General features: G+C 37.8%; 1 protein-coding gene across 2 annotated transcripts; it reads left to right on the top strand.

The window, feature by feature from the left end:
* Window positions 1–6,876: 6,876 nt before the first annotated feature.
* LOC113011287 (uncharacterized) lies at window positions 6,877–24,590 on the top strand. 2 transcript variants are annotated; one of them, XM_026150762.1, is made up of 6 exons: window positions 6,877–6,995; window positions 8,458–8,757; window positions 19,053–19,331; window positions 20,096–20,182; window positions 23,145–23,188; window positions 23,404–24,590. In XM_026150762.1, exons 1-6 carry the CDS (start codon window positions 6,938–6,940, stop codon window positions 23,635–23,637), a joined length of 1,002 nt encoding a protein of 333 aa, XP_026006547.1. In that variant the 5' UTR covers window positions 6,877–6,937; the 3' UTR covers window positions 23,638–24,590. The 2 variants fall into 2 exon arrangements, with proteins under 2 accessions (XP_026006547.1, XP_026006548.1); XM_026150763.1 differs by lacking the exons at window positions 6,877–6,995; window positions 8,458–8,757 and adding exons at window positions 14,584–14,682; window positions 18,669–18,968.
* Window positions 24,591–25,644: the final 1,054 nt, after the last annotated feature.

The following is a 25,644-nucleotide window of genomic DNA, read 5'->3' as shown; positions in this document are numbered from 1 at the left end:
TTCATTGGCCAAAAACTGAACTTGGCGCCATCTCCTTCTTAGGTACAGGTCCTGGCTCACAAATTCACCAGGAGGAGGTAGAATAACACTGGACTTCATCATGAGAATATGATTCGGTGTAAGAGGCTCTAAATTTGGATCATTTAGGTTCTCTACTGTTAATGGCCTGCTATTCACAATAGCCATGACTTCATAAAGAAATGTTCTGAGTGAGGAATTGTCAAGTCTCTTAGAAGTGTGATCCAAAATAGAAGTTAAAACACTTCTAATAGTTCTAATTTGCCTCTCCCAAACACCTCCCATGTGACTTGAAGAGGGGGTGTTCAGAACAAACTCACATCCATATTGTTTCAACTGTTCTTTGTCAAAATCCTTTAGTGCATTCAAAAACTCTCCCTTAGCACCAACAAAATTAGTACCTTGGTCACACCTAATTTGTCTTACATGTCCACGAATAGAAATAAAACAACGTAATGCATTCATAAAGGCATCAGTGGTAAGGTCATCCAGCATTTCAATATGTATTGCCCTAGAACACATACATGTAAAAAGAAGACCATACATTTTAAGTTCTTTTCTACCCTCTTTTACATAAAAAGGTCCAAAACAGTCAATGCCACAGTAGGAGAATGGGGGTGTTGCTTCCATTCTATCCTCTGGCAGATCGGACATCCGTTGATCTTGAGTATGTCTCCTGTACTTTCTGCAGGTTGTGCACTTGTAGATGTGAGAAGCAACTGCATTGCTGCATCCTGTGATCCATAGTCCATTGGAGCGCAGCTCGTTGACAGTTATTCCTCTTCCTTGATGTTGCACCTTTTCGTGGTAGTGTTTAATAAGTAAAGACGACACATGACTTGATTTGGGAATAATGGCAGGATGTTTGATATATGGGTGCAGAGTTGCTCTTGTTAAACGTCCTCCCACCCTGAGCACTCCCTGCTCATCAACAAATGGACTTAGGCTGTACAGCTTGTGTGTCTTATCCTTCAGTTGAATGTCCTTTCCTCTAGTTAAGTCCTTGATTTCTTTGCTGAATGTGTTTTCTTGTGCAAGTTTTATTATGAACAGTTCTGCCCTTTGTCTGTCCTCAACACTTGTGTTTTCACCCTTTGTTTGGGTGAGTCCTTTAAAATCCTTCACAAATTTCTGTAGACGAGCAATAGCTTTAACCGCTCTTCTCCAGTCTGAGAATTTGGTGAGACGGTCTAGTATTGTTCTCCTTTCTTCTACTTTGGTGTTGAACACATGTACTGTTTTTAGCTCTGGATCATTGGGCTTGACTTCCGTAAACTTGCCATTTTCAACAGGTAGCTCGCTTTGCCACAAAAACTCTGGACCTTTAAACCAGTTAGAGTTGAGTAGCTGTTGGACACTGAGTCCTCTTGATGCATGGTCTGCAGGATTACTTTCAGATGGTACATGATGCCACTGTCGTGGGTCTGTGAGTGACCGTATCCTTTGAATCCTATTTGCCACAAACACGTGAAATCGCTTTGCATCATTATTCACGTATCCCAACACTACCTTGGAATCTGTCCAGAAGTGTTCTTCAAGATCACTTATCTCCAGTTCATTTCTTAACATTGCACTTGTTCTTGCGGCAACTACTGCAGCCGTTAATTCAAGTCTAGGGACAGTAGTGACCTTGGTTGGGGCTACACGTGCCTTTCCCAGGACTAGGGCACAATGAACATCACCCTTTGATGTTACTGTTCTTAAATAACTGCACTCTCCGTAGCCTGTCACACTAGCGTCTGAAAAATGGTGTAATTCACACTGTGCAATGTCTGTGTTTGCAGGTAAGACATGTCTTTGAACTTTCACCTTTGACAGGTTTTGAAGCTCTAGGAGCCAGGATTCCCACTGTGTGCTGAGATCATTTGAGAGTGGCTCGTCCCATCCAACTTTCTCTTGACATAACTGTTGCAGGATTTGCTTTCCTCTTAGGATGAACGGTGCCACAAATCCCAGTGGGTCATACACTGATGCTATTGTGCGCAGAATTCCTCTTCTTGTCATTGGGTGCTCTTTTACAGTTATTCTGAACTGAAATTCATCAGCAGAAACGCACCACTGAACACCAAGAGCCCTTTCCATTAATGGCTCTCCAAGTGCCAAATCTAAATCCTTAATACTTTCTGCACACTCTTCTCTCGGCAATGACTTTATCACATTTTCACTGTTTGATATGAACTTGTGTAATCTTAGTTTACCTGTGCTACACAGTTCTCTTGCCTCTTGGACTAGTTTTATGGCTTCTGACTCTGACATAACACTAACAAGTCCATCATCTACATAAAAGTTCCTTTGAATGAACCTTACAGTGTTTGGAGTGAACTTTCCCTCACCTTGCGTGGCTAGATGTTTTAACCCAAAGTTGGCACAGCCAGGAGAAGAAGCAGCGCCAAAGAGATGAACCTTCATTCGAAAGACTGAGGGTGGAACGCTTAGGTCACCATGCTCCCACCACAGGAAGCGTAAGTAGTCCTGGTCTTGAGGTGTTACATGAAACTGGTGAAACATGCGTTCCACGTCACACATTACAGCAACGGAGCCCTTCCTGAACCTACAGAGCACTCCCACCAAAGTGTTTGTGAGGTCAGGCCCTGTAAGCAGGTGCATGTTCAGCGAAGTGTCTTGATATTGTGCAGAGCAGTCAAAGACTACACGTATCTTGCCGGGCTTCTGAGGGTGGTATACCCCATGGTGGGGGATATACCAAACAGGTGTATTACAGAGTTCTTTCTCCGGCACTTTCTCTGCGTCACCACATGCTATCATGTTCGCCATAAAATTTGCATAGTCTGTGTAGTACCTTTGGTCCCTTTTGAATCTGCGTTCGAGACTACTTAAACGTTGCATTGCACTTGGCATGTTATTGGGAAGATCTGGCCTGTCGCCCTTGAAAGGCAGTGGCATTTCATAGTGTCCATCTAGCTTTTGCTTTATTCCTTCTTGTAGCTTTGTAATAAAGCGGACATCTTCTTGCGAAATGCTTGTCTCTTCCACTGCTCTCTCTGTAAAGTCTGATTCAAGTGCTTTGATTACATCTGGAAATGTTACTTCCTTTACTTGTGTCTTGCAGATGTAATGAACCTTATTCTTTAGTTTTGTGGGTGACTCAGTCTCTGGTATAACTTGTTTTACAATGATGCGGTGACTTACTCCAATTACATCATTACCTGTATCACATGAATCACAGTAGCTGATGATGCTCCAACCCAAATCTGTTCTCTGAGCGTATGGCTGGTTTTCTTCACCACATACGACCTCTCTGGGCATTAAGGCTTGTGTGCAGTTGTACCCTAAAAGGAGTCCTATATCACAGTCCAAAGGGGGTGCAATATGTTCAGTGAGATGCTCCAAATGTGACCATGCCCTTGCAGTGTCTGGAGTAGGAATATGACTACGATTAGCGGGTATAAAGTCTCGTGTGTAAACAACTGGTACAGTGAGTTTCTTCTTGGAAAACAGTCCTCTTATTTGCAGAGCTTCAAGTTTTGTGCATGGTACAGTAGTTTTCTTGGATGACATTGTAGATAGATTGAGCTTAACTTGAGTTTTGGTTGTGTCCAAGTTATTTGCTACTTCATTAAGAATAAATGAAGAATCACTCTGTGTGTCCAGCAGAGCGTAGATCAGTACTTCTTTACTTGGCTCATTTTGTGTGGATACGTAGACTGGGACTATTGCGGATGTCTGTGTGTTTTTACTTTCATGAGTCACTCTATTAGATGTGGTCTCATTGACTATGTCTTGTGACTGTGTTACCTGATGCTGGGTTTCCTTCAGTTCACTTACTTGTTGCTCTTTAGGTGGTTCTTTCTTTGCCTCTTGTCTTTGTCTTTCTTCATGCAGGCATGTAGGATGCCGTTTTGAGCATGTGTTGCATGTCATCTTGTTGCTGCAGTTCTTGGAGAGATGGCCACTATTTAAACAGCCAAAACATAATTTTTCACCTTGAATGAATTTGACTCTCTCAGCGACAGGTTTCTCAGTGAACTTACGACACTTGTGTAAGCCGTGTCCTGCTCTTTTACAAAACACACAAGAGACCATGCTTCTTTCAGTAGAGTTAGTTGTGAAGATTTTCACTGTATCTTGTCTCTTAGGAATGGGTGTAGGTTGAGGTTTTGTCTTTGGTTGGTCAAAGTCACTTTGTCTTATGGCTTGGTATGATGTAATGGGATTACATGCGATACTTGCCTCCATTGACAGGAATGTTACAAAGTAACTGAAACGTGGGAATCTTTTGTGCTCCAGCTGGTACTCTGTAGCCTTTCGGTTCCACCTGTTACTTAACCAATCTGGTAGTTTAGCAGCAAGTCTTTGATTCTCAATGCCATCATTGAGAATGTTCAGATTCTCATTATTAGTCATTGCAGATTGGCAGCTTTGTAAAAAGTCCACAAACTTTCTTAGCTCTGCACTATCTTTTCCTGTGACCTTTGGCCAGGTGTGTAACTTGTCTCTAAAGGCCTTAGCAATGACAAAAGGCTCTCCATAACGTTCATTGAGCATATTCCATGCTGCCTCATATGAGTCTTCAGAGCCAATCAGAAAATAGCCATCTAAGGCTTCCTTAACACAGCCACCAACATACTTCTGTAGAAAAAATATCTTTTCGGCAGTGGGAATGTTCTTTCTCTCTATTAGAGTCTGAAAGGACGCCTTCCAATGCTTAAACTTAAGTGGATCCCCACTAAATACCGAGGGCTCTGGAATAGGCAGTCTATTAGCTGACATAGCTTCTGCCAAAACCTTTACAAGCTCACCTGTGCTCTCATAAGTGACATTTAACTCTCTTCGTGGTTGTAAGGGTTGATTAGCAGTATTCTTGGACTCTGTTACCTGTAAGTTTGCAGGGTTTAGAGTGACTCTTTCTTGCTTTACTGAAATGTAGTCTTCCTCATAAACTTGTAGTTTTGCCTGTGCTGCCTTGAGTCCTTTCAGATTTTCCAATCTTTCAATTTCTCTTCTTAAGTCCTCAACTGACCTTCTCCTCGCAGCACTTTCCTCTTGTTGTCTCTTTATCAGGGCCGCTTTCTCCTTTTCTCTTTGTAACTTGCGCTCAGTTTCCTCCTTTTCCTCTAGGAGACGTTGTGACATTGCAGCAGCTGCTTGCTCTGCGAATATGCGTTTGTCTTCTTCTTCAAGCATTTGCATTCTTTCTCTGTACTTCTCTTGTTCTGTCATTATCTGAAGCACAGCCTTTGTGGCTTCATACTCTGCTGCAGCTTCTTGTCTTTTGGAGGAGGAACCATTAGAAAGAACTGTATTGGCTTTAAATGGACTATGAACTGAGACACTAACAGAGCTAGAGGATGTAAATATAGAGCCTGCATCAGGCCATACAATCTCCTCTTGAGTTTCTCCTTTAATGTGACATTTGATCTTTTGCAAAACTACTGTAGTCACTGATGTGCATTTGTCTAGCTTGGAACGCATATCATGAGGTGGTCCATCCATTGCTCTGTATTCATCATAAATATCATTAAGCTCGGCTGCTTCTCTTTGTACAACGTTCATGTGACCTTCAAGAATGTCAGGTGGATCTCCTTTTATAACAGATTTTTTTGCCACCTTGATTAATGCTTTCCATCTGTCATAAATACTGTCAAAGCGACGTTGCAACCCTTGTAACCTTTGATTATGGAATTCTTTTCCCTTTTCTGTGAGCATGCGAGACCTTTCACTTCTACGTTGCTCTATTTGCACTGTTTGCTCTAAAGAGGTTTCATCCACTTGCCTTGCAGCTTGTTCTGCACTGGGAGCTTCAATTTCTGTCTCATTTGTGTCTGACATTTTGTTTTTCTTGTAATGCATTTATTTGTTGATGCAAAATCTCCCTTTAACTTGACTTGAGTAATGAATTGTGAACTTGGGTGCATTAATTCCCTTCTTGCTAACTTGTGATGCTGTTGTTGTCAGGCTTAACACAGTTCCTTATTGTTTCTCCTTCCTTGTGTCATCTTTCCAAACATAAACTTTAATGTCTGGCTTCTGGACATCTTTATGAAGAAGCAACTGTGAACCTGTGTGTCCATTAACATTTGCAGCAGCTTGGTCCTTGGTGCACTGGCACGATGTTGCCACCAGGGGGCCGGGAATCATGCAGGTCCGAGTTCGACTATCACTTCTACCTCTTCTTAAAGTCAATAAAGAGTTCTTTTACTGATGGCATGAAGTTGGCTTTAATGTTAGTTGTAAGATCTTGGGGTTGTTACAGCTTCACCTTGATCACAAACTACGCCACCGTCGAACTAAAACATAACATAAAATCCAATGAGATAGTAAGACGAGTGAATTAAAGACATAAAATGATCTATATAACATACAAACATACCTCGCTGGCTGACCCATGCTTTGAGGCAGAAATGAGCACTTTACAGATACTTTTAAGAAACAACTTTCTCTGAATTAAATTGGCTTCTCTTGCTTCAACTTGCCATGCTCACATATCAACATGGGCGTGCATCTCCCTCAGGTGCACCAGTGGAACCAAAATGCAGTACAATAGTTCCTACATGAGAATTTTCACAATAAATGACCTAATGGCATATAAAATATGCATAGTGCAAAACAAAATACATTAACTGAAAGTAAGGCAGTAAAAAAAAGAATGATTTAGCACTTTAAGCCTTTTCACCCTCTCTCAGATGTAATGAGAAGTGAACCGAACTTCAGTCTCTCTCGATCCGACCGTTCTCCACATCAACACACAAACCTGCTTTGTAATTTCCGAAATTGCACGTACTTGATTCCTCTCAGTCCCTTTCACCAGAGATGCGAGTGACGGATGTGAGAATAGGGTATTAGAAAAGGAACTTAACAAGTACATTCTGGCAAATGACTCAGTTGACTGGAATCAAACTGTCACGTGTGCAGGGAGTGTTTCTGCTTTCTCAAACCAAAGCTGTGAAACTGTGTCAAGATGGAGCGGATTGTGTTTTTTAGCGCTTTTTTATGGCTGTGTTCATGTGAAGTAAATGGTAAGAACCAACTTTTATACTAACTGGATGAACTCAATTTATCTTTAAACCTAGGTGTTACCTCAGCACTAATGAATATTGTAAAATTTGTACAGCAAATAAAGCCATTAGGGAATGAGAGGAAGAAAGTCAAGTAAATGTAATATAAATAAATAATAAACAGGTATTGACATGTTTTATATAAGCTGACAGGCACATCATAATACATCAAATGGAGAGAGAGCATTTCTGAAAAAAAAGTCCAGAGCGCTGTAAGCTACTAGGAAGTTTGGGCTAACCGTTACAAAAGTGGTTTTGTCACAGTCCTGGGTGCGTTTGTTTTAAGTTCAACATTTTAATTTAATTTTGTATTATATGTCAAGAGTTTTGTTTTCTAGATGTATTTTATGTTTTGTTTCCCAGCATTATAAAGCTAATTTCTGTTTAGGTTGTGTTTTTTTCTTTCATAATGTTTTAATCATAAAAGACATAATTTGTTCATGTCTCCCCAAGAACACTTATTGCTTATAGTTAATTCCCAGTTTTCCTGCTTTTCTGTGTTCCGTGTGTATGTTAAGTCAGTGTTCCTGTGATGTTCCAGTATTAAGTTACTTGCTTGCCTTCAATTTAGTTGTATTTTCCTTGTCTCATCCTAATTTCAGAGGATCTGCAGTACACATCATCATATACAGTGAGGTTGTTGTGCTGTTAGTGAGATAAATGACAGAGAGTGACGTTTAGGTAGTTGCTCTGTATTATGTTGGTACATGACGCAGACGAAAATAAAAGAAGAGGGATCACTTCCTTAAATTTAGTTTCAGTATTTTTAGATGGACGCGTACAGATTTGTTTTCCTCACAGTGTTGTATAGTTCATTATTATACATTTAAATACTATTTAAAAGTGATCAGATAAAAATTGGGAATATTTTAAATATTTTGTTTCTATCCCAAATGTCAGGACAAGTTTGATTTAAAATAATGAGGAAGTTCCCCAAAAACACAACTGAAGGTTTTGGAGAGACAATGTGACAGAACAGTTGTGGAAGTAATATTAAATAACTAATAGCAAACAGACTAAATCTTTCCCTGCTGCTCAGAACTCTGGATAGTCATGTTTTGTGAAGTTTAATACATTTAAGCACATCTCTGTATAATAGTGTGAAAGTGAAACCATCCCTTTTAGTGGGAGCAGGTTTTCTTACTATGAAGCCCATATAATTTGCTTGGCACCACCTCAACTGACTGGAGGCATTTTCCACGTTTCACTTCTCAGATTGGGCAGGAGAATATAGAGAAGTGAATCTGATATAGTTTTAGGTGAATTAAATGCTATTTCACATTATTTTAGTGATATTAAGTTGACATCACCTTCTGTCATTAAATTACATTTGACCATATGTAGCTTTATGCACATAATTCTGATATTTGTGTTGTTGTTCTTTTTTTAATTCTGTTTTTTTTTTATATTTCTGTTCTTTTAGAGTTCCAATATGTGTTTGTGCGGCATGGAAAGGACTTACATCTGGATATAGGGAGATCTGTTGTACTAGACAAAAAAACAGATTTGATCTGGAAATTTAATAAAACTAACAATGTAGCTAAATGTGCTTTTAATAATGATCCAGTTGTGTTTGACAAATATGAAGGAAGGGCTGAGCTCTTCAGGCAAAATTACTCTTTGCTATTAAAGAATGTACAACACAGTGACAGTGGAGATTATACTGCACTCATGGTTAGCAATGTAGACCAAAAGGTAGCTGAATACAAGGTCATAGTCCAAGGTAGGTTTCTTTTTTAATCTTTTTGAAATATTGGTCAGGCATAGACCTGTTTTAAATCTCTTCATGTCTGTTCCTCTTCAGATCCAGTTTCTCCAGTACACCTGACAGTGGACTCTGTGTCTGGCAGCTCAGAGTCCTGTGTCCTTGCTGTGACCTGCAGCACAGTGGATTCATCCATCCACCATTCTTTTAGATGTGATGACAAAAACTGCTCTCAGGTCAAAGAAAAACCCACAAACTATTCATCCTCTTTCATTGTCTACCGCCACCAAGACTTTATCCTGTGTAATCACAGCAACCAAGTTAGCTGGGAATACAATAAGATCAAGTTTGACTGCAAGGCAATTACAGGTAAGTATAAGAGCAATGATGATATGAATGATAAATCCACTTTAATATATTATTCAGCTCAGTGAAAAAAGAATTGTAAACCTAAAAGCATTTTTTTTTATCCTAAGGATTTTATCTGTTTCCAGGTGAAACAAAAGGTTTCTGTTAAATTCTCAAAACCTCCCATGTTTGGTTTGGTGAAGAATTCTACAGGGAGTGCAGAATTATTAGGCAAATGAGTATTTTGTCCACATCATCCTCTTCATGCATGTTGTCTTACTCCAAGCTGTATAGGCTCGAAAGCCTACTACCAATTAAGCATATTAGGTGATGTGCATCTCTGTAATGAGAAGGGGTGTGGTCTAATGACATCAACACCCTATATCAGGTGTGGATAATTATTAGGCAACGTCCTTTCCTTTGGCAAAATGGGTCAAAAGAAGGACTTGACAGGCTCATAAAAGTCAAAAATAGTGAGATATCTTGCAGAGGGATGCAGCAGTCTCAAAATTGCAAAGCTTCTGAAGTGTGATCATCGAACAATCAAGCGTTTCATTCAAAATAGTCAACGGGGTCGCAAGAAGCGTGTGGAAAAACCAAGGCGCAAAATAACTGCCCATGAACTGAGAAAAGGGCAGCACGGTGGCACGGTGGTTAGCACTGTTGCTGCACAGCAAGAAGGTCCTGAGTTCAATTCCAACATCAGGCCGGGGTCTTTCTGTGTGGAGTTTGCATGTTCTCCCCGTGTTTGCGTGGATTCCCTCCGGGTACTCCGGCTTCCTCCCACTGTCCAAAGACATGCAGCTTGTGGGGATAGGTTAATTGGATAATCCAAATTGTCACTAGGTGTGAATGTGCGAATGAATGTGAGTGCAAATGGTTGTCTGTCCCTGTGTGTTGGCCCTGCGACAGACTGGCGACCTGTCCAGGGTGTACCCTGCCTCTCGCCCTATGACAGCTGGGATAGGCTCCAGCGCCCCCCGTGACCCTGAAAAGGATAAGCGGAAGCGAATGGATGGATGGAATGGATGGAACTGAGAAAAGTCAAGCGTGCAGCTGCCAAGATGCCACTTGCCACCAGTTTGGCCATATTTCAGAGCTGCAACATCACTGGAGTGCCCAAAAGCACAAGGTGTGCAATACTCAGAGACATGGCCAAGGTAAGAAAGGCTGAAAGACGACCACCACTGAACAAGACACACAAGCTGAAACGTCAAGACTGGGCCAAGAAATATCTCGAGACTGGTTTTTCTAAGGTTTTATGGACTGATGAAATGAGAGTGAGTCTTGATGGGCCAGATGGATGGGCCCGTGGCTGGATTGGTAAAGGGCAGAGAGCTCCAGTCCAACTCAGACGCCAGCAAGGTGGAGGTGGAGTACTGGTTTGGGCTGGTATCATCAAAGATGAGCTTGTGGGGCCTTTTCGGGTTGAGGATGGAGTCAAGCTCAACTCCCAGTCCTACTGCCAGTTTCTGGAAGACACCTTCTTCAAGCAGTGGTACAGGAAGAAGTCTGCATCCTTCAAGAAAAACATGATTTTCATGCAGGACAATGCTCCATCACACGCGTCCAAGTACTCCACAGCGTGGCTGGCAAGAAAGGGTATAAAAGAAGAAAAACTAATGACATGGCCACCTTGTTCACCTGATCTGAACCCCATTGAGAACCTGTGGTCCATCATCAAATGTGAGATTTACAAGGAGGGAAAACAGTACACCTCTCTGAACAGTGTCTGGGAGGCTGTGGTTGCTGCTGCACGCAATGTTGATGGTGAACAGATCAAAACACTGACAGAATCCATGGATGGCAGGCTTTTGAGTGTCCTTGCAAAGAAAGGTGGCTATATTGGTCGCTGATTTGTTTTTGTTTTGTTTTTGAATGTCAGAAATGTATATTTGTGAATGTGGAGATGTTATATTGGTTTCACTGGTAAAAATAAATAATTGAAATGGGTATATTTGTTTTTTGTTAAGTCGCCTAATAATTATGCACAGTAATAGTCACCTGCACACACAGATATCCCCCTAAAATAGCTAAAACTAGAAACAAACTAAAAACTACTTCCAAAAACATTCAGCTTTGATATTACTGAGTTTTTTGGGTTCATTGAGAACATGGTTGTTGTTCAATAATAAAATTATTCCTCAAAAATACAACTTGCCTAATAATTCTGCACTCCCTGTAGTGTAGTTAAAATAGTGTTTCCTTTACACGAGCCATAACCCACCGATTTTTCAAGAATTTGAAAAAGTTTTCACATTCTGTTCTGATCCTGAATACCATGCATTTACCATTATGGTCTACCCTCACTCTGAAGAAGCAAACATACCATTTTGTGTATGCAAATGTTTGTGACACTAATTTGTTGTAGTAAATTGGCACAGCAGTAGATATGTTGTTTAATAGTTGTTATTAGAAAAAAAATCACAATCACTGAAATAGCCACTGAAAAACTCTAACAGAGCTCAAAAGGTTTTAAACCAACATTTGCAAAAGTTGAGTGCTTGGGCTTTTAGAGCAAGTCTACCCTAACACATAATTGTACAGTTATTACAATGTTTCTAACCGTTTCTAACCCAATGTTTTGGTTTCTTTACAGTTCACAGCAGAGCCACCCTAATTCAGATTTCAACTTCAGTTGGTCTCTTTCTCTTGTCTGTCTTCATTGCCCTTTGCATTGTCACAAAATGTAAGTCCCAGTCTGTTTTTAAGCAGCAACAACAGTGAATCTACACTAAATACACAGAAATCTAGCATTGTATTAAAGCATACACTTCATGCACAAAAGCATTCCTTGTATGATTCTGCAATGCCATAAGAATGATTATAGTGCAGCTGAAATTATGTTTTGGTAAAGCAGTATAAATTTGTTTGGTATAAGGTTTTACAGATTCAGTTGTCACTTGAAACAGTGGTGGCCCAGAAAGTCAAATGCAGTGCAACTTCAGTAAACACAAGCAAATAGAAAAATTCTGCAAAAAAAATCAAAAAAGAATTAAAATAACAAGGAAAATAATGCAAAGATCATCTTTAAGTGGGCATGAAACACTACATGTATAAATGCTAGTTTACACCAAGTTTTCCCGTGTCAGTGTATTTACTGGTAAAGAGACAAAGAGTGAAAATGGGCAGTATATCCTTCCCAAAAAGGTGATTCTGTTCATCTGGATGTGGGAGAAATGTTTTGTCATTCATCCAAGTAATGTCTTCAGTTTCTCACGAGACTGCCCACTTATTGCAGACTTTCCTTACCTGGATGATTGAGCATGCATCAAGAAGCAATATATCCTTGATTTGTTAACACAGAAGTTATAGTTGCAGCACGGGGCAGTACAGAAATGTCCTCCTTAAACTGATTTCTATTTTTAGTCTCGTTATGTTGCCCTGAGTTATTGGTTGTGTTATTAGTAAGGTAACATATAATAATGTAAGTCTATTGACCGCAACCAACCAACCAACCTGATGCTGTACTGTAATGTTCTGTACTGACAGAAGATGGCGTTAAATATGTTCTATAAACTTTAAACACTTTATTCATTTTATACAGACTCTATACATGTAGTTTTTCATCTCCACTTTAAGAGAAGTAACTGTATTATTCCATTGCAGAAATCTTTGTTACATTTTGAAGGTTATTCCAGGACCAATGCACAAAACAGGAGAACTCTGTTCTACTAAATTCTGAAAAAACTATTTGTAGAGGAGCAAGCTAGAGGAGTGACAGACAAACTAAGTGTTTGTAAGTCATATGACAGTTCACAGATAAGAAGGGTGTTCAGCTAGAAAAGAACTGTGAATTAAAATATAAGATTGACGGAAGCCTACAGACACAACACTGTTGTGTCTGTAGGCTTCTTAGTCAGTAATGTGTAGTTCACAATGGATTTTATTTATAAAGTAAACTATATTAATAATAAGATACAGCCACTCAGTAACTCACTAAGTTTCTCACTTACCCGGAAGCATCTGCTGATTTGTACTTTATGTAACTTCCACTACAAGAATTCGTATTCATTCTATTCCACCTAAAGGAGCCCACAAAATTCTTGCATAATTGTACAATATATGATAAAATTATTTTGACAATAATATTTATCTAACATGATATTTTGGATTTTTTTCTAGAAAATCACACCGGACAAATATTGTAATCAGATTCTCTCAGGAGTGCCCTGAAGGATGATGGATGAGTTCAAACAAAACAAAATGTATTGGGTTTTTTTATTTATTTGGGTTTTGTTTGCCTTGTTTTGTTCTTTGGGGGGGGAGGTCTTTGTTTTTTTTAAACTGTACATTCTTTGTTCAATATCTATAAAATATTTATAGATTTGTCATAAACACTGGGATGTTGATGGACAAGAATACACATTAGATAGCAAGAAAGGAGGAGGACAGGAAAATGCAGCCTATGTAGTAGCATTGAAATGACATGTGTAAACCTAATAATACTTTTTACGTTATCACTAACAACTGTTATTGAAAAGGTTACAGTTCTAACAAATGTATTATTATTTATACTCAAATCAACAACAGTATATTTTAACTTCAAAGTAAAAGTACTGTAAGTACACTCTTGTATCATTTATCAGGTAATGTCAGTGGACTAAGGTGAATTTCATGTACAGTCTGTGAAAAAAAAAAACATTTTAAAACTTACATGGTTACATGCGCTAAAGAAATTATCCTGTCACCACAAGTTTACCACACGATTTATTAAATACACCTTGGACATTTCTGTGTTGGACCCTTTTGTCTCAGTTCTTAGAATGATTTTTAATCTTTTTTTGGTGAACACATGCAAACTATAGCCTCTGTTTCCTGTTCTTAGCTGACAGGAAGGGCAAACAGTGTGGTCTGCAGCTGTAAGCCATCTGCTTCAAGTTTTGATGTGTTGTGTGTTCAGACATGTGCTTTTGCATATCTTGGTCGTAAAGGATGGCTATTTAACTAACCAGTCTAATCAAACTTCTCAAAGTGTGTAGAAAAATCTTAGTAGATCATCAGTTTATGAAGTGCTCAGACCAGCCTGTCTGGCACATTTTTGTCTTGGAAATTTATCATGTTTTTTCCTTCCCCCCCATAATCCACACAATTTCAAGTTTTTGCTTTAAGTGATCCTAATACTGTTAAAATTTCTTACCATACCTATGGGGATTGAGTCTTTCTGGAGCAAATTTCAGCTTAGTCTATATCTTAATTTAACAAATATGAAACTGTGTAAGTGAAGCAGACTACTGTTGATCCGAATCAAACTCAACATTTCCAATATTAGGTTGAACATTTTGGTACGTAGAAACATTTCATTTATTTATAATCTTTTACTGTAAAAGATTTATACAGTAGGAATACAATGTAAAAAAACAAAAAAGTGACAATGAAAGAGAAAGCTCAGAAGAGAGGAGAGTCATTCTTTGTATTTATGTCACTGTCGTCACATAGAGGTTTTAGTCTTGGGACAACCCACACAGGCTGTGTGCATCACTGCTGAAAATCTTAAATGAGGAAGTTTGCACTTCCTGATTTTCACAGAAGGTGTGAAGATGGCACGTATTTTATTTTGGGGAGTTCTTTTGCTGCTTTCATTTGAAATACAAGGTAAACACTTATTTTTACACTCTGATTAATATTATATTTTTATTAGTATTATTTTGTACACTAATATGTCAAAGTGATTCGTCTCCTTTGCTTTTTGGAATCTGGTTTTGTACTATAGCACTAAATTGTTTGTAAAAGGCAAACAACAAATGACATATAATAAATAATTGTCAGGGAGGAAGAAAGTCAAATAAATACAGTGAAAAATGAATACCAGGCAAGAAAATCGGTATTGAAATTACAATAATTACATTGCAATAAGTATGCTTTTGACATATTAACAAATGAAAAATCAGACTGATTTTCAACATCGATGTTTCTGAACTATGAATAATGGTAACATGGGGCTGGTAAGTGCTGACTATCTGCTCGATTTCTTTGTGTTATTTTTACATTCTTTTCCCAAATCAATTTGGCTGAAGTTGAATTAAAATGTAGTTTTATCCGGCCCCTTTTTCACCAGAGAGGTGACGTTCCATGTCCCAGGCTAGTCTTGGTAGGGATCAGTCCACTTCTTCTTCAGTAACTCAACAAACCATGTAGTGCAAATAAACAAAATTCCCTTAATGGTTTTTTTGATAAACGCTGAAGTACTGTACTCCACTCAAAACCAGTAGAACACAAATTCACAAAAAGTGTCTGATATTAAACCGAAAACTGAAGCAGCCATGTTCACATGTTGTAAAAAGATAATGTGTCTCTCTGTCACATAGGCATACACACACACACACAGAGGAATGCGCACACACACACACACACACACACACGCACGCACGCACGCACGCACGCACGCACGCACGCACGCACGCACGCACGCACGCACACACACACACACACACACACACACACACAGATGTCAGTTGCTGACATCTATCTATTTAATTTGGTTTCCTCTTCTTTCCTCTTGTCAGTATCACTTCTCTCCCTCTGTCTGTGTTTCCACCCGTAACTTTGTGTTATCCATATGCAATTGTGAGCTAGAACTAGAATAAGCCACTTATTATATAATCATTTTAGAATAATTTGGACATCATTTGGCAGAACCCCTGATCAACAGGTTTATTTTTAAATGCAATGTTTTTATTACGATTTTGAAGAACAAAAGACTGTAAGAGGGAAATTTCTATGAGTGCCAGGTCAGGGTCACGTCACTCTTTTCTGTTTATACTTCCCCATTATAACTGGCTAATGCCTGCTTGTTCCACTTCTTTGGAACTACTGTAGTCTCCATACCCAGCTGAGTTCAGAAGAAATTACTTGGCTTGAGAGCAGGGAGAAAGGGGCCAGTGTAGAGACCTCTGTGTCGTAATCTACCAAATGTATATATTTTTAAATGATTCAAATTATACATTTCATTAAACATATATATTTTTAATATATATTTCAAAGCCAGAAGTTAAAAGACAATACAATTCTGTGTCATGATTACCACAATCTGACATCATGGCACAAAGCTTTTTCTTTTTTTTAACTGGAAGCCAAAAAGAGGACAGTTAGCAGGAAACTGGAGCACCAGAACTGTGAGAACTGACAGCAGAGGGGACCCAGGAAGAGCAGTCAGGGGAGAAAGGCAGGACAGGAGCAGGGGTGGCCCAGAGCTTTAAAACCATTTGCAAGTCTTCTCTTTAATGTTTCTATAATTTCCAGTGGTCATGTACTCTCAGATATGCTCTGATGAACTTAACTTCACATTGATAGTTGTATTTATTTACTTCCTCTGAAAAAAGGAAACATTAGACCAATGCATTTCTGCAGCTTCATTGCTGTGAAATTATGGTAATCATAGCAAGTAGAATCATCTACAATATTAACTCGGCTACATGAGTACCACGTTTTTGTACTGCACTCCTGCAACAATGCTTTACAAACTGCTACAAGCACAAATGCAAACATCAGGCAGACAGACTGTGGGTTTCTCTTTGGTCATCTGTGTACAAGCTTGACTGAACTTCCTCTTATAGTTAGTTTTACTGTGACAAAAACTAACAGATAAAATACTATTTCTGTATGAAGCAACAGTATATAGCAGTATGTCATAAAATGGGTGATCACATATGCTGAATGACTCCTTACAACAAAGTAAAATCAACAGAAACAGCATGATTACTGATCAAAGTTAAATGTGAAATGCTGCATAATAATATATAATGCTGATATTACAACTGAGAAGTGGTTAAGTGTGTGGTCACAGCTGTGAGACTGCAAGTAGATGAAGAAGCACATATGAGACTCTGATAGCTGTGAGATAAACTCCAATGTCTTCAGCTCCAACTAAAAATAAACACCAGTGTGTTCACTTTCTAATTTAATTCTGTCAGCAGTCACGAACTACATGGATGCTAAAATTATTCTACCGAGAAAAATATTTTTATTACCTCCTCTTTCTGAGTACAAACATTTATGCTTTGAGAGTGAAGTATGTTTTAGATGAACATTCAACTTAAAAAAACAGAGTTAGAAGAACACACACAAACAATTGATGGACACTATATATATATATATATATATATCACTGCAGACATATGCAAGCAGTGGATGGTCTGCAATTTTAGATCCTAAATGAGAAAATGTGAACAATATTACAGTAATACAGTATAAAACTGTATAAAACTGTAAACATAGAATGATGAATACCTACAGGAACAGTTTTAAGTTTGACAGCAGTTTTCATTTCAAACATGTTGTGAAGTCATCACTAGTTTAGTTATCATTATCTGTTATTCCTTTAGATCAGTTTGAGTACATATGTTGACAAAATGACAAAAAAGGGAGAACAATTTGATCTTCCTGGCCAATGTTACTTTGACATGTGGAGAGAAAGCAAAACGATCAAAGTTTGGAATCAAAGTGTGAAAGAAGTGTGAACTGAATGAACACAGCCTTTTTTGTTTTTCTTAAGGAACATGATTGATAGATTTTGCAATTCTACTAATATTTCAGTTTCATTAATCTTTATTTAATCTATTAAAGGTATTTGTTGTATCTTACAAAAAAAAAGCCCAAAATGCACACATTTGTGGATGTCAGCAAGAACTGAAACAAAAATAAGCAAATGATAAATGTAAGAAAATCAGCAGCTCAGTAGCTGTGGGGCTTTTGTCTGTTGAAGGAAATAACAGTTGAATCACCTCTTTAAATTTAGGCACAGCACTGTCACGTAAACTTCCAGTTTAATGAAAAAAAGTCCCCGGTGCTCGTTAGTTCATTTTTGTAAATGCAAATGATAAATAATAATTTTTTAAAAAGATAAGATAAAAGAGCGTTTCAAGAAATACTGTTTGATGTTCAAGCAGACACTTAGGGTCTGAAAGGCTAAGATTAAGGATTTAAAATGTTGTATAACTTTATCTCAGTCTTCTTTTAATTTTTCATGGTTGATTCCTTCATTGATGATTTTTGGTTTGGCTGGACATATTCTGTACAGGTTTGAGGGTTGCAGCTTCCCTCTTCCTCTCATGGAGGGAAGCAGAGAAGCTTCCTGAGACAAAAAAGTATCTGGTTAGTTTGGTTAGTTTCATAAATGTTGACAACTCTAGATATTAGAGGTGCACCATCTAAAGTTGGGTGGAAGCCATAATTTCCAATAGGATTTTCACGAGAAAGCCCACATTTTATTGTTGTAAATGTTTTGAAACCTAGACAACCAGTGACTGAAGGAAGATGTGTGGCATAGCATGTGCTGCATGTGATCGCAAGTCAGGTTGGGGAAGGGAGTAGGAAAAACCACAATCAAACATTTTGGCAGTTACACACAAATCTATATTAATATGAGAGATCTTTGATGTAAGGGTGTTTTATTACAGCTGAATACAATTTTAATTATAAACATATAAATATAAACAGATGATGTAACTATGTTGACTAAACAATAATAAAAATAGTTAAGAAAAAAATTCTGAAAAAATATCTACTGTATTTAATTTAAGGAGTTCCAGTTGCATGTTAATAAGATGATTCTGACATCAGGTTTGTTGTTTTTCTTTTAGGGCTCCGACATGTGTTTCTCCTCCGTGGAAAGGACTTACACCTGGATGTAGAGAAATCTGTTGTACTAGACATAAAAACTGAATTGATCTGGAAATTTAACGAAACTAACAATGTAGCTAAATGTGGTTTTAATAATGATCCAGTTGTGTTTGACAAATATGAAGGAAGGGCTGAGCTCTTCAGGCAAAATTACTCTTTGTTATTAAAGAATGTGCAACACAGTGACAGTGGAGATTATACTGCATTCATGGTTGGCAATGAAGACCAAAAGGTAGCTGAATACAAGGTCATAGTCCAAGGTAGGTTTCTGTTTTCATTATCTTTTTGAAATGGTGATACAACATAGACCTGTTTTAAATCTCTTTATGCCTGTTACTCTTCAGATGCAGTTTCTCCAGTTGACCTGACAGTGGACTCTGTGTCTGGCAGTTCAGACTCCTGTAACCTCACTGTGACCTGCAGCACAGTGGATTCTCAAATCAGCAGCATTTTCACATGTGATGCCCAAAACTGCTCTCAGGTGGAAGAAAACAGTTTGAAAACCCCAGATTATTATTCGTCTTTAATTGTTTACCTGCATGGAGACTTCATCATCTGTAATCACAGCAATAAAGTCAGCTGGACAGACAGTAAGACTAAACATTACTGTGATACAAGGACAGGTAAGTTTAAAGGCCGTAAAGACATGAATGACTGATTTAAATCATACCAATTTAAAGAGTTTATGCAGCAGAACAAAGAAGTAAAACTAATTTTCAATCTTTAAAGACTTCATCGCTTTATATTGGCCTATTCGTGTTTTTCTGTTGAAATAGAAGGTATTAAACTCTCAAAAACTAGAAAACACCAGTTTAGTTTCTTTATCCCTGATTTGTCTTCCTTCCCATGTATTTTTTTTGTCTAGTTCAGCCAAATCTGTGTTTGTTTACCTTTCTTTGTATTGTATATCTTAATCTATGTCTCAGTGTTGGTCATTTGCTGTTTTATAGCCTGTGTCCTGTTTCCTGTGTGCTAAATGTTCAGTTTTGCTCCCCTTGTCTCATTCATCTGTGATTATGTCAGCTGAGTGTCCCTCTGTTCCTTGTTTCAGTCTCTCTCACTCACCGTGTGTCCTGTCTTCCATTCTAGTTCGTAAATTCCTGGTTTCTGTCCAGTCATTCTCACCACAGACATGCCGTTAACCAAGGTGAAGATCTAAAAAGGATTTGCAGCTTTCCATTAACAGTCATAGAAGTGTATGAAAATTTCTAAATCTAATCACCTTTGGTTGGTGAATTTTGATTGGTAGTCCAAAACCTTTTGAGATTTAACACAAAGTGTTTGTGCTTCTGGTGTGATGATTCTGCCATTACTGAAATAACTGCAAATTTAAAATGACAGATTCTCGTCAGATTGTTTGTGATGTAATATTTTGTTTTCTTTACAGTTTCAAGTGCAAACATAATTATCGCAGCTGCTGGTGGCCTCTGTGGTTTCATTTTCATCATTGTCATCATTTGCATTGTCGCAAAACGTGAGTCGCAATTTGTTTTTTCAGCAAAAACAGTCAAATAAGAATTGTTGCTACTTTAAGTACACTGAAATCTAATATAATATGTAAGTATGCACTTAATGGGGCGATCGTGGCTCAAGAGTTGGGAGCTCGCCTTGTAATCGGAAGGTTGCCGGTTCGAGCCCCGGTCTCGGTCGTTGTGTCCTTGGGCAAGACACTTCACCAGCGCCAGTGCTCGGCAGCCTTGCCTCTGCCAGTGTGCCCCAGGGTGGCTGTGGCTACAATGTAGCCTCCCATCACCAGTGTGTGAATGGGTGGATGACTGGCTGTGTAAAGTGCTTTAGGGTCCTTAGGGCGCTATGCAAGTACAGGCCATTTACCATTTTAATATACATAAAAATACTCCATGAAAACAAAGAAAGTCAAGCCCAAATTTGGTACAATAGTATGGATCTGCTTTGTAAGGCATTTTTAAATGTGAATGTAATTTTCATTCAGAATGTAATTAGGTGACGCATTGGTTCTCAAATTTCCCCCAATTTCACACTTATGAACAAATGAGCAAAGATTAGCAATCAAATCAGCTGTAAGGTTTAAAATCTATGTATCCAAATTATCCTGTCTAGATTACTTTCATGAATGAATTGTCTTCAAAGCTTCGTGGATCCTCACAGCAAAAATGAGTCTAAAAAAATGGTGTCCCTCAGTAAGGCAATATAGGCTGGAGGAGATAAAATTAGAAATAAAGCACCGAGTTGCTGCTACATTTGAACTAAAACATACAACTGCTTTAAAATGTTAGGTAAGTAATGCACATTCACAGGCAGTGCTGGGGAGATTACTTTTAAAATGTATTCCACTATAGATTACAGAATACATGGCCAAAAATGTATTTTGTAACGTATTCTGTTAAGTTACTCAATGAGAGTAACGTATTCGGAATACTTTGGATTACTTGATATATTATCATGCTTTTTACAACTACATGAATGTACTATAGCTGTGTGATTTATTACTATCGCTGAAGGTTAATCACCACCGAGCTAACATTGTTAGCTGGCGTTAGCTGAGGTTAGTTCATAGACCGCAGACTGTTAGGTTTGATGGATAGCATTAACAACCTGCTAGCTGCAAATAACCATGTGCAGTTCTGAAAGCAATGCCAACTAGATTTTTAAACCTTAATATAAAATGAGTAACACTAGGGTGGACATTAGGTAAGGCTGCACTTTTTGCAGTGATCTTGTATAGAAAACTATTTCTGTATCAGTAATATGTTTTCTTTCTTTCTGCTTTCAGAACTGCACATGGTTATTTGCAGCTAGCAGGTTGTAATGCAGCCTTCATTAATATTCTTTTGATGCTGAGAGTAGCTTGGCTGATAGCAAACAGAGTCAGAGTTTGCCCATCCCTTTCTTCTTTAAATGTGAAGTGAAATTTCCAAGTAAGAAATGCATTCCTGCCCGTGCACTGCTGGCTCTGTTTTCCTGGCTTCAGGTCCACCATGTAACTGACACCACCAACATTAACAGGACGCTTATATTAGAGCCTCTTATTGCATGTTTTGTTTGGATTTCCTGCAATGTGTGGATTTACCAAGATTAGAGAGGGGATAGCCTAACATATGAAACGGGAAAAGACCGCTGTGTAATCCATTTATTTCAACAAAGTAACTGTATTCTAATAAGCGGTAGCTGCAATGGAATGCAGTTACTCATATTTTATATTTTAAATACGATACGCCGTTACATGTATTCTGTTACTCCCCAACACTGTTCACAGGAGGGTAAAACTGTAATTGGACTGAATTGTAGGATTGAATTTAATCCCACTGGGATAAGAAATTTGAATTTGGCTGAGAGAAAAACCACCACAAAAACACACGTATACACATAAAACAACAAAAAAAACAGACACAACTGAAATCTAATAATGCGACCTGTTACCTAAATATTTGGTACCGGCTAAAGAATGAGCAGTTAAAAGCTCTGATTTTTAGTGTATTTTTTCCTAGATGTGAAGCCACTTTGCCACTTTTGTTGCTGCTGTTTATTTAAACATTCACATTACTCTGTGAAGTGCAGCATTCAAGCCAACTCTGCTTGGACAAATATGTGACAGAAAATATTTTGTGCCTTTTGCCCTAAAACCCAACTGGGATCAGTTCAAAGTGTTGGCTTTGAATATCACATTATCTGTATCTCACCTGGTTTCCAGTTGTTGTGTGTTGTGGAGCTGTCTGAGCTCCACCCACATCATCAGAACATTGGATTGGATACAAGTACTGCATGAAACAAGTTTTGACCAGTAATTAATTAAAACTACTCTTTTAAAAAACAAACAACAAAACACCCCTGCAGACAGCTCCCTTTTTTTGCTGTCTTGCATCTGTGTTTATCGATGCAGCGTCTGCAGTTCTCTCAAGAAAAAAATAATACTGCTAATCCCACCTGGTTAAATAGCATTAAATAGTTTAAATATTTTTTTTAATAATTAATTGTTGGTTGTTAATTGCTGCCTTCTATTAACATGTCCGAGACATAACTGTGGAAAAAGAAGGGGCCACAGTTACTACAGGCCCTTAACCAGTTTGTTGTTCGTGACTACAGTAATGAGTAATATTATAATACATGAAAACCCACTAAACCTCACCTCTTCACCAATATTATAGGAGAGATACATGACATTAAGACTGTTGCATCTAGAATAGCACCAAGCATTAACAGTAAATATATTTTCTAAGGATGAAAGTTATTTAAAAAAAAAAAGGAAATTCATTTTGACCAATAAAGATCGATGATTTTATTTAATTTATTTACAGACTGATCAGTTCACTGTATGATAACAGGACAGGGGTGTATTAGTTCTCTGTAGCTAACATGAACTGATCTGGAGTCAATGTTATTTCCAGCGAGGAATTTAGACGTTCCGGTGGAAGATATGTGCTGTAAGTAAATCTGTATTTACTGTGACTGGCTTGCAGGTAAACGAAGGAACCAGGAAAATCAACTGTATGAGGCTGCTCAAGTAAGTGAACACTTTTTCTTAAGAGAAAAAAGAAAGAAAATGTGTGATTCAGCTTTATTTTAAATTCACTTCAAATTCAGAATAGTTTAATGAGTCTACGTATGAGCTAACACACTAGTTTTATGCGCCTGCCCAAAATCAACCTCCATCTTCTTTCTTCACTGCTCCACCCAGTTTGTTTGTTTTTTAACAAAACACTTTGGATTTGTTTCTAGGAGCATCCTCCAGGCCAAACTCGAAATGAGAATGTTCCAGGAGATGCCTCGAGTCTTTCCCCAACATCTACTTATGCCCTCGTGGAGTTTCACCCTAAAACAGAATCCACAAAGTCCAAAAAAATTCCACAGCCAGAGACGGTGTATGCTCAGGTTACCAGACCCACCAGGCCCAGAGTCACTGCCCAACAAACAGAGCTGGAGAACATCAGCAGTATAAATTCACAAGGCTAAACACATATGAACTATGAACACTTGAACTCTGCTTTTCTTTTTTCTAAAATGTTGGCACAGAGGACATGTTGGATCACATTTATCACCTGTTTAAAACACAAATGAACTGAATATTTTCTTAATGTTTTCAAACATTATCCTTTTTTGTAGTAATATTTTTGTGTTTTAGATGGTGATGGCTTACTGTGAAGTACAATATTTTGTTTTTAGAGCTATATACTTGAATCTCTTTTTCTTTTTCTTGTTTTTTGAAGTTTTCCTGAATAATGTAGTGCATATAATCTTTATCAATAATTATTGTAATTTTTTATATGTGTTGCAGGCTATAAATAATACTTAAAGTTAATACATTTCAAGTTTTCTTTTTATAGATCTAGACCAGGGGTGTGAAATATAAGACTCCAATCCAGCCCACTGGGAGCTTTTAAAAATGTGAAGGAGGGCATAAATTTTGGACTGTCGAATATATTTCAGTTGTTTTGCCATGGCGTTATATAAACTAAAATGAATTGGTTTGGCACACTTATCAAAGTGGGCTGGATGTGGCCAACACTGTAAGATCTGTTCAAAATCCCTGATCTAAACTTTATGGAGAAATGTATTAAATCAATTCCTCATTAGGAAGACTTTGTTAGTTAACAGCCACCTTAGGTTTGTTGTGGAACAGCTGCAACAGAAAAACTTTCTTTGTAATTTATATTTATTACAGAAAGAAAGGCATGGGAAGTCAGCAAAACAAGAATAAAGTCTGGAGGTATACAGAAAAATCTTAAACATTTTTCTACTGGAATTTTCAAAATTAAATTCTAAATAAGTGTATATAATAAGAATCTGTCTGGTTGTTCTGACCAAATGTCACATGTCTAATGGAGTTTCCCCATATTTACCCTCATGAGTACATGCTACTGCCAATCAGTACACTTGGTTTCTTGATAAAGATGACATGTCCAAAAGATCAGATCTCTTCCTTTTTTACGACTCAGACTGAATGCCTTTGTCCTCAAAGGTCATAGTGAATTACACACATACACCCAAAGCTAAAAGTACATAAGACAGAAAAAAGATTTTCATTGCCTTCATGTTTTTTTTTTTTTAATTTAGCTGTTGTACCAGGGAACTAAATTGTTTTCGTAAAAGTCAAATGTAAAGTAGACATTAACAAAAAACATGTTTTGCTTTTGAAGAGGTTTTACAAGAACAAATTATGAGAAATGTTTCAATTAATTTATCCGGAAGAACATTTTGAAAATAAATATTTTGAAACTGATTAGTGGTGAAAAATACCATGTTCATCATTTAAAGATAATGTTTTTATTGTCAAATATATTGGAATTACATGTTTGGCCTTTTAACAGCCAAACTGAGATGAATTACAATACTGATGTCAGTTGTTTCATGAAGTCTGAGTTTCTCTTTATTTCTCTTGTACAAGAATATACTTGTACCAAAAAAAGTCAAGAAAAACTCATCTTATTTAAAGGATTTCTGTCATTGTCTGTTGTGAAGTTAGAACTTCATATTTTCATAAACATTTCAAGTCTTTTTACCTGATTGGCTTTTTGATTTTCAAGAATCAGATCAAAAAATGGAACCGTTGTTTTCTGCAAACACAGTATCTGTTGCTGATTCCTTCTACTAAGTTTCGTTCACTCTCTTTATGTCTGTTTCCTCCGCCTCCTCAAGAACAAAAAGCACTCTACTCAGCAACCCTCCTCTGGCACTCTCTGATTAATTGACAAAGTTAGCAGTGCGGCTGGTATTTATCGACTCGTTGTGAGAGAGGGCAACCTTGACCCAATAAATTATCACAGATATATTGTTGTAAAATCATAGTAGTGACTTCAAGCAGAATCATGTGCAATAATGACTGTTACGGGAGTAACAAGTATTTGTTCTGCACTCTACACACAGGCACAACAGCAAGCACAAAGTGAAACGTCAAACAGAGAGATGTGTAGGTGTATTTGAACCCAACTTTATACAGACAGGAAGTCTCTGCTTGACTGA

This window comes from Astatotilapia calliptera, chromosome 18 (assembly GCF_900246225.1).
Source record: "Astatotilapia calliptera chromosome 18, fAstCal1.2, whole genome shotgun sequence".
Classification (NCBI taxonomy): Eukaryota; Metazoa; Chordata; class Actinopteri; order Cichliformes; family Cichlidae; genus Astatotilapia; species Astatotilapia calliptera.
The sequence above is the reverse complement of the archived record's forward strand: the minus strand, read 5'-3'. Positions and strand labels throughout refer to the sequence as shown.

What these genes read in the sequence shown, in the direction of transcription:
- LOC113011287 (XM_026150762.1), top strand. Translation starts at nt 6,938, where the DNA reads ATGGAGCGGATTGTGTTTTTTAGCGCTTTTTTATGGCTGTGTTCATGT. An exon ending in ATACAAGGTCATAGTCCAAG is followed by an intron (nt 8,758 to 19,052) that starts GTAGGTTTCTTT and finishes GTTACTCTTCAG; the next exon opens with ATGCAGTTTCTCCAGTTGAC. An exon ending in TTACTGTGATACAAGGACAG is followed by an intron (nt 19,332 to 20,095) that starts GTAAGTTTAAAG and finishes TTTTCTTTACAG; the next exon opens with TTTCAAGTGCAAACATAATT.